The sequence below is a fragment of the Hippoglossus stenolepis genome, chromosome 3 (genome assembly GCF_022539355.2).
Source record: "Hippoglossus stenolepis isolate QCI-W04-F060 chromosome 3, HSTE1.2, whole genome shotgun sequence".
In the NCBI taxonomy this organism is placed as follows: Eukaryota; Metazoa; Chordata; class Actinopteri; order Pleuronectiformes; family Pleuronectidae; genus Hippoglossus; species Hippoglossus stenolepis.
The window spans coordinates 5763326-5776715 of NC_061485.1; the positions used below are offsets into that span (position 1 = coordinate 5763326).

The 13390-nt window shown below is 40.2% G+C and overlaps 3 protein-coding genes across 3 annotated transcripts; 2 read left to right on the forward strand and 1 right to left on the reverse strand.

The window, feature by feature from the left end:
- Positions 1–87: 87 nt before the first annotated feature.
- On the forward strand, positions 88–1594 carry LOC118105082 (transcription cofactor HES-6-like). Its single transcript, XM_035152473.2, has 2 exons — positions 88–240; positions 352–1594. The coding sequence occupies exons 1-2, from the start codon at positions 118–120 to the stop codon at positions 682–684; spliced, it is 456 nt and encodes a 151-aa protein (XP_035008364.1). The 5' UTR covers positions 88–117; the 3' UTR covers positions 685–1594.
- A 4764-nt stretch (positions 1595–6358) lies between these two features.
- LOC118105127 (transcription factor HES-5) lies at positions 6359–7638 on the reverse strand. The gene is made up of 2 exons (XM_035152553.2): positions 7500–7638; positions 6359–7386 (listed from the first exon to the last, which is right to left on the reverse strand). Exons 1-2 carry the CDS (start codon positions 7620–7622, stop codon positions 6928–6930), a joined length of 582 nt encoding a protein of 193 aa, XP_035008444.2. The 5' UTR covers positions 7623–7638; the 3' UTR covers positions 6359–6927.
- Positions 7639–11193: 3555 nt separating this feature from the next.
- Positions 11194–12701, forward strand: LOC118105099 (transcription factor HES-5-like). Its single transcript, XM_035152520.2, has 2 exons — positions 11194–11316; positions 11430–12701. The coding sequence occupies exons 1-2, from the start codon at positions 11194–11196 to the stop codon at positions 11862–11864; spliced, it is 558 nt and encodes a 185-aa protein (XP_035008411.1). The 3' UTR covers positions 11865–12701.
- The last annotated feature ends 689 nt before the right edge of the window (positions 12702–13390 follow it).

A 13390-nucleotide genomic window follows, 5' to 3' on the forward strand; every position in this document is an offset into this window, starting at 1 on the left:
AACACCATTCAGCACTATTGTCTCCCCGAGCTCTCTGATTGGCCGAGACTGTGGGAACCTGCAGCCAGACCCAGACCCACACATTGATATGGAGATGTGGGACTATAAATAGGAGGGATGAAGGCAGCAGAGATCAGATTGTCTCTACACAGACCTCTACAGCACAGAGATCCACACATGGCTCCTACAATCACTGCAGCAAGGACCAACTCTCAGGAGCATCTGACTCGGAGCCACAAGGTAAATTGAAGATTCAAGGACATGCTCTTCTTCCACGAGAGCTTGTGTTTGTTCATGCTGACTCTTGACTCCAGAATAAATTGATGACTGACTTTGTTCTTGTCTCTGCAGCTCAGAAAGCCTCTGGTGGAGAAGTTACGCAGAGAGCGAATCAACAGCAGCATCGAGCTGCTCAAGTCTCTCCTGGGTCCAGAGTTCCTCAACCAGCAGCCAGACTCCAAGCTGGAGAAAGCAGACATCCTGGAGATGACCGTTTGCTTCCTGACACAGCTGCTGCAGCAGAACCAGCAGCAGAGAAGACTGATGAAGCACTTCAACAAGCTGCAGTCTTCCTCTGAGGAGAAGCTGACAGAGGCTGACTTCTCTCCTCTGAGCTCCACAGTCCACAGCAGCATCACCAAAGACCAGAGTCCAGTCAGCAGCGCCCCCTGGAGGCCGTGGTAGACTCCTACAGACTGGAGTTACCAGCAGACAAACTGGGACGAGCTCAGTGGTCAGAGACGACTGGAAGTGAATTCTATGAAATGTAAGGACTTGTTCTTCTGTATGAACAGAAACATGTATTTGTGTGTTGGACATTTCCTGAGGAAAAGAAGCAACAACATCTTTCAAGTGAAGAAAGAAAACATCTTGTCATGCATGTTGCATGAATCACATCTGATTGCATCAGCAATTATTATCACACCTCACTGTGTCAGTGATGTATCATCATATGGTTTGTTACCTGTTGATTTATATTGATCTTTGCTGTGAAAACATCTAAATGTCCTTTTTGTGGACGTGTTTTCATCAGGATTTTAACTTTGAATTTCTCTGTTCAGTCAAATATGATCTGTTTTAAGATCCAAACGTTTATTTCATTTTCTTTATGATCGAGAACATCTTGTCATGCATGTTACATGAATCACATCTGACTGCATCAGCAGTTATTATTGTACCTCACTATACTTCATGTATTTACAGTATTGATCATTTTGATCAGAAACGTTAAATATTTAATCTTTGTGATTTGTCATATTTGATCTGTTGTAAGATCCAAATGATTCTTTTATTCTAAAAGTTGTTTTTATTTCACTTTGTCACATTTTCTAGTGACTGTTGTGTTTTTATTAATGAACACTAATGTATGAGTGGCCATTAATCTGCTGTCATCACAATGTGATATAAATATCTGGTCTGTTTTAAGGTCAGTTCTTAATGTTTTGCTTCATTTTTGAAGAAGTAATTAAGTTTGAAAACATCATTGATGAGAAGTTGTTATTCTCCATGTATTTGTCTTTTATAAAGACGCTTGTTTCTTTACTGTTACTGAGCTCAGTGTCTTGCAGAAAACTGCTTATTGTTTTGTGATGTGTCATCATACTTTTATCACATGTGTTGAAACTCACTCTGTTTTTTATAATAAACAAACATTGCTCTCAAATCTTTTGGTTCTAATCTCATTTTGTCTTAAAGTCTCTCTAGAAATGTACATTTAATTCTCTCAATCCAGTTTACACTTGATCAATCTAGATTAGAAGTGACTCCTCCTCTCACTCAAATTTCACTTTAGTAGTAGAATATTTCCGTCTCGTTTACAGTAAATAAAGAAAAAAGAGAGACAGAGACAGTTGAATAAATGTGATAACGTTCTACAGCAAGGTGACACAGTGGTACAGTGGTTGGCACTCACAGTTAGAAGTTTCTGGGTTCAAACCCGATGGCAGACTATTCCCATGTGGGTTTTCTCTGCAGCTTCCCCCCACAGACATGCAGGTGAGATTAACTGGAGAATGTGAGGCACCAGCTCTGTGATGGACTGGTGATCTGTCCACTCCGTCCCCACGCCCGTCACTCAGTGTCAGCCAGGACTGACTCAAGCCCCCCTCAGCTCTGACAGGATAAGTGATGTATACATAGTGGATGGATGGAAACACTGACATTTCAATAATCCATCTTTACCCTGGTTACACATAGGAATCTGAGAAACAATATATTTTAAGATAAAAGAAAAAATAATCAGAGTTGGATCTTTGCTTCAATCATGAGTCGAGGATATTGTGATATAAACAAATAAACTTCCTACAGACCCACACTAAAGAATGTGTTTCCCTTACACCCCTGGAGGCCACTATGTTACACTTCACCCAACTATGAATAAAACTTAACTTGTACAATGTTAAGTATTGATGGTGCCTCTGGTCGTGTGACATAAAGTCAATGTTTAAACCTGAAAACTGCATCTGACTGAAAACAGAAACACAAGGTCCATAAGTTGGTCAGAGAAATATTAGTAGAAGTAAAAATACCTCAATGGAAAAATGCTTTATTATAAGTAAAAGTCGTATATTCAAAATCGAACTCATGTTAAAGTAGGCCTACAGAAGTACTTTTATTACGAACTGCTACTTAAAGCCTAAATTATTATTGTAATATTGCTTAAATATTAAGATCTGATGCATGAATTTGTGGGATTTTATTTTGTGGTTTAACTGGTTTCTTTACTGTTTTGTAGAGATTTTATATATTTTTTAATGTTTTAACAATTGTCTTTTAAACATGAGGATTTTATGACTATTTTCTGTTTTGTGAAGCAAATCTTTCATTTAATAATATTATTATTATCATTATTATTATTATTAGTAGTATCACAATTAACTGTAAACATGTAATGAGCAACAAAAGCTTTTAGATAAAGGTAATGAAGTGAAAAGTTTGGGATTAAATGCAGTGAAATATAAAGTATGAAGTAGAACAGACCAGGCTTATTGACAGAATAATTCAAATACTCAAAGTAAATCAGTACTTAAAGTAAATGTACTAAGTTACTTTCCACCACCATCTGTAAGATTATCGGTTTTCCCATTAGAATCATAATCTTCATGTTTTTCCTTTTTAAAAAACCCGTTATTTAATCTCTTTAATACACGTGAGCATCATGTTTTCTTGTCTGTGAAAAATATCCCATCTTTTTTTTTTGTTCATAATAATCTGTGAGCGCATTGAGACAACTGGAAACTGATGTGTAACCAGGTTCATGTGGGATTACTCTTATCTCCTCTCCATCTGTCCCTGTGTCTATCTGCTGTCTGTGGGTGAGAGGCTCAGGTTTCCCACTCTTCCTCCTCCTCCTCCTCCTCCTCCTCCTCCTCATCCAGGCCCCTGCACGGCTCCCTGCACAAGGCTGAGCGTGCCCCGGTCGCACGCCCTCCTCTCCCTCGTGGTGCTGGGAGCCACAGCGACACACGGCTTCCCACACTTCTGTATGCAGCCTGCTCAGCCGCACAGACAATAGAAGTGTGTCTGCTCTCATAAAGCCTCAGGACGGTTCTCAGGCCGGGGAAGGACAGAAGGCCACTGCTCACATGAACCATCTGGTTCGGCTGTAACTCACATAGTGGGAAAATACAAGTTTAAAACTTTATTACTTGATTATAAAGAATCTTTTCTGTCATATGAGATATCAGGCTTTTATTTTGTATTCATAGAACCCATTGAAAGTTTTATAATACAGGGAATTCAATATTAACGGTGAAATTGTTGAGACAAAAGCCCAAATATCATGTTTTACCTCTTGAATCATCATTTAACGGTTTGATTTGTAAACTCTCTGCATATTTGCTGATGCAATTTAAGTGTCTGTCAAATCCTCCAACTCCAAACATGACATTAAGATACATTTTTTCCCCCCCGTGTCAACTCCAGGAGAAACACTTTCCCACTGACCTCTCTGATGTGTGGCACCCACATAAAGCATCCCACCTGTTCTCTGTGACAGCCATTAAATTCACCCCATTGTCCGATGCTCGGAGGCTCCCGATTGGCTGAGCGGCGGAGAGAGAGCAGCTTAAATGCAGAGCAGGGAGGCAGAAGTCAACACAGACGTCATCTGAACCTTCCCAGGCATCTTCTGAAACCTCCAGCAGCACCACCAGGACAAGAAACTCAGACATGACTCTGTACGCAGACCTCGCTCTTCAGGACAGCGTCAAGGAGCAGCTCTTCAGGTGAGAACTCAAAGCTGCATCAATGTCCTTTAGCTGTCTTTTGTTTCATTGTGTGGTTTCAAACAAAGTGATTGGACGTATTAATAAAAGTCATGCTCCGTTTCCTTCAGGTGTAAACTGCACATGCTGGAGAGGAAGTGCTGCTCTGGAGTGGAGAAGCTGAAGGCTCTGATTGGAGAGCACCTGCACAGCGGGATCCCCGTTGCAGACATCCTGGAGAAAACCAAGTCGCTCCTCACCTTGAGGAAAGCGCTGCTGTCTCACAGCGGCTACTCCAAATACTCCAGGGACATTTTGCGTCTGTTTCCTGATGCAGAGGACGACTTGGCTCCTCTGTGCTTCTGAGGACGACGGCAGAAAGTCACCGAATCTGCAGGAAAAACACGGCAGATTCTCCTGTGAACTGTTTTTATTGATGCTACTTGCATCTCTGTATATGTTCAATTTCTGGTGTTTGCAGAGAGAAATGCATTATTTGCAATATGACAAGTGGACGTGAAGAGACTGAAATGGATCGTTTGCCTTATTCAGGCATTTTACACAAGAAGTTTCCACCTGATGTGGATTTCTGTTAAAAAAAACGTATGCTGCTATTTGTGAGATTTGTAGAGTTTGAAGATAAATCCAATCTGTTGACTATGCAGGAAATAGTTGCAGGTGATTATATATTTTGTATGAAATCTGTTTTTAATAGATTGAATTTTTTACCTTCCAAGGTTTTACTGTTTATTTTCAGTAAAATATTACTTAATGTTTGAAGCCAAACATCAATGTTAACCTATATATATATAAGCTATATATATTCTTCCTGTGAAAACAGTTTGGATATTGCCTTGTTTCAAGGTTCTATGTGTCTTATTCCTAAACCCCCTCCTTTATTCTGAAAAGGGATTTGATATAATAATTTTTTTGTATGCCATGTATGCATGTTTTGTTTGATTCATCAGTTATATTTATTTTTATATTCATCCAAAGTGGATTCAGAATTGTTTTGGTGTTTTTGCATTTTTTGACAATAAATACTTTAAAGATGAAAATGATGTTCTAACTTCATTTAAATCTATTTTGGGGGAATAACATACACCAACATTTTAAAATAATAGAAGTTCAGTCAGTTGAGTTCAATTTTGTGCAAATAATCCAATTAGCACAAGGAGCTTTTAGCTTGATTCAAGTTCTTAAATGAAGCTAATTTCATATTTCCATTTATTTATTCGTAAGCACAACACATCTGTAAATCTGTTAGTGTTAGCCACAGCTGGCTTGTTTCCAGCTGCTGTCCTTTGGCCAGTCAACACATAATACAATTACTAACACACTACTGCCTGCTCCATGACACGCCCTCTGCTCACTGCTGCCACCTCACTACGCAGACATGTGACAGGTTAAAGACAAACTGAATGTAAAGAGACGACTGTGGATGCTCTGAATAAACAGGGGCCCCATGAATAATTTGACAAGAACCAATATTATTGGCGTCATGTTGCATAACCTTTGATTTCACCACATCTCAACTCAAATGAACATCTTTGGGAGAATCATGTGTCAGTTCTCCATCATTAAATCACCATATGTAAGAGATAAGACTCGGCAATGAAACAATATAGTTTGAATCAATAGCAATACAACAAAAGTGCAATACATATACATATAAATGCTTATTCCCAGTGAGGAGGTGTAAGACATTACTGATCTACTTCAGATTTATAAATCTTTTTATCAAGTGTTTGTCGAGTTTATTTTATAAAACAGCCTTAATGAGAGAACATGTTTTAGAAGACGCTGTTTCATTGACATTATCAGTACAAATAAAGGGACGTTGTAAATCTATGATACAGCTGATCTGGAGTTTTATGAGACTGGGACTGTAAATCCACAATATGTATGGATGATTATAGATATTGATTGTAGATATCCATTATAGATATTGTAGGTGTGATCTAAGGTTGAGTCAGCAGCTCTCTGACTGTTTGATTTATCTAGATATTGACTGTGTCACAAATAATAAAACCCACAAATCACTAAGTCTGAGTTAAAATAACAACTGTGACATCATGTGATATCATCCTCTGTTATCAAATGTATGTAAAATACACCATGGATTAATAGGAATAAGATGAGACAGGCAAATGTTTAAAATTGTTTTCTTCTTGATTGCTTTATTGCGCATCACTTGGCATGAAGAGATACATTCATTTTGACACATGTCCTTCATTGAAGGTATGGGTGCTGTCACTCACAGAGTCATAAAGCAGCACATTGTTTGATTTCTGTTCAGATACAAAAACTTCATCTGCTAAAACGCAGAAAATAGAGAAATTCAAAGATACATCACACAGGATGTATCAACCAATGGGGCATGTGAATATCACACAAAAATATTAAACATGTTTAACATTAATAACTTTGTCACCTATATAGATGATGTTATCGACAATACACAAGCATTCCCAATGAGAATAATAACTTGCACTTCACAGAGTAACATCTGAATAAGAAATAAGTGACTACTGGTAAAATAATAGTCGACCTGTTGTCTGCAAATATCACAGAAACACACAATTTAACTTTTACAAAAGTAAAAAACAGCAGAAGAAATTGCAGTAGCATGCAATGACTCTTCAAAAACGAGATGACCACAAGAACAAGTTGTTGGAGAGTTTTGCTCTTGAGCTTCACTTTGACAAAAGTCCTTGGGTGTCTACCACGGCCTCCAGGGGGCGCTGCTGACTGGACTCTTGTCTTTGGTGATGCCGGTGTGGACTGTGGAGCTCAGAGGAGAGAAGTCAGCCTCTCTCAGCTTCTCCTCAGAGGAAGACTGCAGCTTGTTGACGTGCTTCATCAGTCTTCTCTGCTGCTGTGCATTCACCTCCTCACTGGACAGGAAGTGTGCCACCTCTTGGACACATCTGGTGTAGCCCCGTTTGACGGCTGCTGAGCCCACAGCTGGATTCTGCTGCTGCTGCTGCTGCTGCTGCTGCTGCTGCTGCTGCTGCTGCAGTCGTCTGAGGAAGTAAACTGTCATCTCCAGGATGTCTGCTTTCTCCAGCTTGGAGTCTGGCTGCTGGTTGAGGAACTCTGGACCCAGGAGAGACTTGAGCAGCTCGATGCTGCTGTTGATTCGCTCTCTGCGTAACTTCTCCACCAGAGGCTTTCTGAGCTGCAGAGACAAGAACAAAGTCAGTCATCAACTTATTCTGGAGTCAAGAGTCAGCATGAACAAACACAAGCTCTCGTGGAAGAAGAGCACGTCTCCTTGAATCTTCAATTTACCTTGTGGCTCCGAGTCAGATGCTCCTGAGAGTTGGTCCTTGCTGCAGTGATTGTAGGAGCCATGTGTGGATCTCTGTGCTGTAGAGGTCTGTGTAGAGACAATCTGATCTCTGCTGCCTTCATCCCTCCTATTTATAGTCCCACATCTCCATATCAATGTGTGGGTCTGGGTCTGGCTGCAGTTTCTCACAGTCTCGGCCAATCAGAGCGCTCGGGGAGACAATAAAGGATGCTAGACACTGAATGGTGTTATTGCCTCAGGGATAATGGTTAGATCTCAGGGGAACAGGTGGAGGACTGGGAGGGGAGAGGGTGTGGGAGACGGGGGGAGGACTCAGAGCTCTGTGTGAATCTGGGAAAGTGGTGACCCTGTAGAGAGCAGATCTGCTGCCTGGTGCTGATCAATGACTTTGACTGAGCACACGCTCGTCAGCACAGCACAAGTGTGTGAGACTAATAATGAAAACACTTCTTATTTTTCTGAACCTGGATATATTTCAGCTCTATATTAAAATTAACATACAGAGTGTTTATTATATATTGGCTCCTGCCCCTAATGGCCCTCAATGATAAGCTGGATAGGTAATGAATGGATGATGGATGGATAGAGTAAGCTTTACCCTATAAAATGCATTTAAAGTCACTGCTATTTCAACTGGTGCATTTTAGTCGTAGAAACCACATTTAAATTTACTAGATCTAGATTTTTATTTGGATCTGCTCCAAATTGTGCACACTCAGAATTATCAGTACCATAAAAATGCCTTTTTTCATCAACATCCATGAATTATTCTCAGAGAAATCAAGGAAAATGCTGAAAAATGTCTAATCTCACAAACCGATAATCAAATTCCTAGATGGATGACATTTCATGGGTTCTTCCCCGACTCATACCACATCCTATCATCCAGTTTCATGGAAATCTAACAAGTAGTTTTTTGCATAATTCTTGCAAACTAAGAGATGAAAAATTACCTTTAATTTGAAACCCTGGATAAAACAGAACTCAAAAATAGTTTTAAAGCACTTTATCAACATCTGGATGAAGATGGTTGGATTGTGTTTCTGATAAAAAATTTGATTCACACACATGCTTTCATTCCAATGTCATTGTCCCACACATGCACCATAACCAGCATCTGATCAATTCAGGAATGGAATCTCCCCTTTTATCCGTCCTGTCAAAATAAAGCGTCTGGAATGCAGGGGGGACAATCAGAATCTAAAGGACGGGAGGAAGGGAGAGATCTTTTGAATGTTCATTAATCCAGAGCATGACTGCATTCCTCATGGACGTTTCACAAAGGCCTGGTAATGACGAGTCTTGATGACAGGAATGTCCATTGAGGGCCGGTGAGACAAAACTCGTAAACTGACTCCATAATTAATGTGATGTGCAACCAGACACACTTCTTTTGTTCTTCGGAGCGGTGAATGGACCGAGTGTGGGAAACCAGAGAAAACTCACTCACAGAGCCCCTGTGGGACAATAGAGACGAGGCAGACAAAGACGTCTGAGAGCCGGAGGAGGAGGAATTCTTTACTACTGAATTTTAAATGTTTACGTTTTTTACTCAACAAAGCAGGAAAACATATATACTTAGATTAAACCTTATTTAATGCATTTGCAGACGGTACAATAGACAACGGGGACCAGCCTTAGGGTTTGTTGAAAGAAGGAGAAGTTAAATTGACTATTAAACTATTATTAATCGTATAGTATGTATAGCATTTATATATATTTACACATATACTATATATTATATAAAGCTTACTATAAAGATATGTGTTTGTCAGAAAGTAAATAATTCTGTGGGAACATAATATCAAATAATTAATGACAATATATAGTAAAACAGTTATAATAATAAATATGTCTTCAAAAGTTAATATATAATTGTAATGTACCTTATACTAATAATAATTACAGTTGTGAATAATAACCTAATAATAAATAACAATAATTCACCACTGTACAAGAATAAAATCCCAGAAATGTCATTAATCTGCATTGTAGTTTGTTATAAACCATGTATTAAATGTTTCTATCTATATTAAGTGTTGTGGTTAATAGAAAATGTTGCCATCTACTTTATCTCATTATAAAATCTGCACCCAGATAAATTTGGTTGATTGCTTGTTAGGCTAAATCCTCAGTCACAATATTTGTGTTTATCTCCAGCTCTCGTCTCCTTAATTGAGAGTGTCCAAACAACAAACGCTGGCCTCGGGGGAGCGCCGGGAGCTGCTTGTGTGGGGATGAATTAACATTTAACAAGGCACATGTCTATTGTTGAGCCGCGGCTGAGTGTGGGAAAGCAGAGAGAGCAGAGTCACAGTTGAGTGTGATTAGCATCCTCGGCCCCACCAGCACCTGACTGCTCTCCAGAGGGAGTTGGCACACTCCACTGGAAGATTTTTCCCGCTCCTCTCACTCTCTCCTTTCTCTGTCTCCATCTCTCTGGTGCCAACTCACTAACTTTTGCCAAATTAATTTCCCCTCTGTTTAACGGGTCATCGTTGCAATCTGAGCCTTTTCTGGTTTAATCCATTGACAGTTGCCAAAGAGTCGGGCCAACGCGGCCCCGACATCAACGGTTAAAAGGACGTTTTGTTTCGCCTGATGTTTGGACACACATGTGACTTTATTTAACTGCCGTGTGTTTTAAGAAAACCGACAAATAAAGTGACTAAGCGACAAGATCTCGTGGTTAAAGGACGGTCTGGACTGAATAGACAAAAGCAAGGGAAGGAATCTTTTGTTGGACTTATCATCCACAATAAAATGGGAATTTGGTTTTCTTTTAATACATTATAAATGACCTATAACATCCCTTCAACTGTGAGACATAAGAAAAGAATGTCCAAATAATGCAATTAATAATAATTAAGTCTTTTACAGCAATGCAAATCCCTTAAAAGCTAGAAAAGCAGCACATACCTCTGCCAAGACCCACCAGTCTAATGAAACTACATTTAAATCCACTACATCTGGAGTTTTTATGTTTGGATCAGCACTAAATTGCAGACACACGTATCAGTCCCTTAAAATTAACTCATCCATAAACCACATAACACCTTGTATCGTCAGGCAAAAGCACAAGATGTACTGTATGTATGTATCTATATATAGATATATATCTATATACAGCTTTATTAATAACAGGAGCAGTCCATATCTAGAGAAGAAAACAGGGCATGCTTTAACATACCAAGGGAGGTAATTGATCAAATATCTGCAGGTTAAATATGAATTGATTTGCTTTTAAGATATAATGTTTCATTTAAAATGATTTTAAATGACTGATAATTGCTTCAGCAGCACAAATATATTTACACATCTCAGATTTATAGGTGGTCTTAAGTTGTCACTGTGCTGTGCTGACGAGCGTGTGCTCAGTCAAAGTCATTGATCAGCATCAGGCAGCAGATCTGCTCTCTACAGGGTCACCACTTTCCCAGATCCACACAGAGCTCTGTGAGTCTCTCTCCATCACCCCCCACCCCCCAGTCCTCCACCTGTTCCCCTGAGATCTAACTATTGTCCCTGAGGCATTAACACCATTCAGCATGTTGCTGCTCCACATGCACTATTGTCCCCCCCGAGCTCTCTGATTGGCCGAGACTGTGGGAACCTGCAGCCAGACCCAGACCCACACATTGATATGGAGATGTGGGACTATAAATAGGAGGGATGAAGGCAGCAGAGATCAGATTGTCTCTACACAGACCTCTACAGCACAGAGATCCACACATGGCTCCTACAATCACTGCAGCAATGACCAACTCTCAGGAGCATCTGACTCGGAGCCACAAGGTAAATTGAAGATTCAAGGAGACGTGCTCTTCTTCCACGAGAGCTTGTGTTTGTTCATGCTGACTCTTGACTCCAGAATAAGTTGATGACTGACTTTGTTCTTGTCTCTGCAGCTCAGAAAGCCTCTGGTGGAGAAGTTACGCAGAGAGCGAATCAACAGCAGCATCGAGCAGCTCAAGTCTCTCCTGGGTCCAGAGTTCCTCAACCAGCAGCCAGACTCCAAGCTGGAGAAAGCAGACATCCTGGAGATGACCGTTTACTTCCTCAGACGACTGCAGCAGCAGAAACAGCAGCAGAATCCAGCTGTGGGCTCAGCAGCCGTCAAACGGGGCTACACCAGATGTGTCCAAGAGGTGGCACACTTCCTGTCCAGTGAGGAGGTGAAGGCACAGCAGCAGAGAAGACTGATGAAGCACGTCAACAAGCTGCAGTCTTCCTCTGAGGAGAAGCTGACAGAGGCTGACTTCTCTCCTCTGAGCTCCACAGTCCACACCGGCATCACCAAAGACAAGAGTCCAGTCAGCAGCGCCCCCTGGCGGCCGTGGTAGACACCTAAGGACTTTTATCAAAGTGAAGCTCCAACAACTGTGCACATTCTCGTGGTCATCTCGTTTTTGAAAATCCTTTTAGTGTTTTTTACTTTTGTAAAAGTTAAATTGTGTGTTTCTGTGATATTTGCAGACAACAGGTCGACTACTATTTTAACAGTAGTCACTTATTTCTTATTCAGATGTTACTCTGTGAAGTACAAGTTATTATTCTCACAACGCTTGTGTATTGTCGCTAACACAACAGTGATAGCAGACAAATTGAGACGAGCTCAGTGATCAAAAGTTATTTTCTATTCAGTTAAAGTAGAATTTCCTGAGCAAAATATTTCAAAGTCCTATTGGGCTGAGTGAAGTTTGAAAGCATGATTTCCTTTTTGTTTGTATTAGGAAACACAGCTTTGTGTTCTATGAATACAATCGTCTTATTGATTTATCAATATGCTAAAGAACTGGAAACTTTTGAACTACATTCCTGTAGTGTTTGTCAGTGTCGATCACCTACTTGTATGTATATTTGTACAATGTAAAAGATTATTGACCCATGTTGGGTCTTGAAGTCGGGAATTTGTTTGACATATGTCAGCAGCATAACTGTGAATCTGAAAGTTTTTTCTTTCAGTATAAGATAGTTGGTTTACTTTGTTTGGACTAAAAGACTCATGTCTCTTTTGAAGAAAAGAAAGTTCACATACACTTGTCTCTTATTGAGTTCATTGTCTTGGACGACAAGTTTTGACTGTGATGTATCATCACTATATTGCCTTTATGGAGGAACAGATAGAAGATGTGATTCATGTTTTCTCTGGGAATAAAACATATCAACTGAAACTTAAACTGTGGCCTTTTGTTCTTTTCACCAAAAAACTGTTTTAAAATGAAACTCATCTGAATCCAGATACAAAGCAGGAAATACTACTCAAAGTCTCCCAACACCTGCCAGACGACAGCCGCTCACCAGTTCATCATTTTTATTGGTGTAAAACAACAAACATAAATAAGTCAACATCAGCCCGGCAGCAGAGCCTTTCTCCAGTAGCACCTCAGCTCTGTGTGTCTCTCTTCTTGTCTCAGTCTCTTCCCACATGTGGCAGCTCTCTGTCTGCCTCCTTTAAACAGGGATGAGCCAACTGGACTCAGCTGTGCCCATCACCCCCTGGTACAGCTGGAGCTGCTCTGATGAGCCACCTCCACAAGTTATTACAACACGACTGAGTGAAGATAAAAGAACTCAGATAAAACTGAAACACTGTGAGCTTTTCATGAATCCAGGGCAAAGCCAGGGGAGGGGGGCTTTAATTTTTAAAAGTGTTTGGGGGACGCCCTTGCAGAAGACTCATAAAACATATGATTATTCACCAGAGTGGATATGTGTGCAACATCTCTTGAGTTTTCAAGCACATCTATGTCCTCAAAATGAATTGAAAGTCTTTTAACTGTTTCATAGTCCAGGTTAAAGACTGGAGGTGCAGAACTTACCCACAGACTAATCGATCAGCTGACTGAGATTTATATCTCGTCTTAAA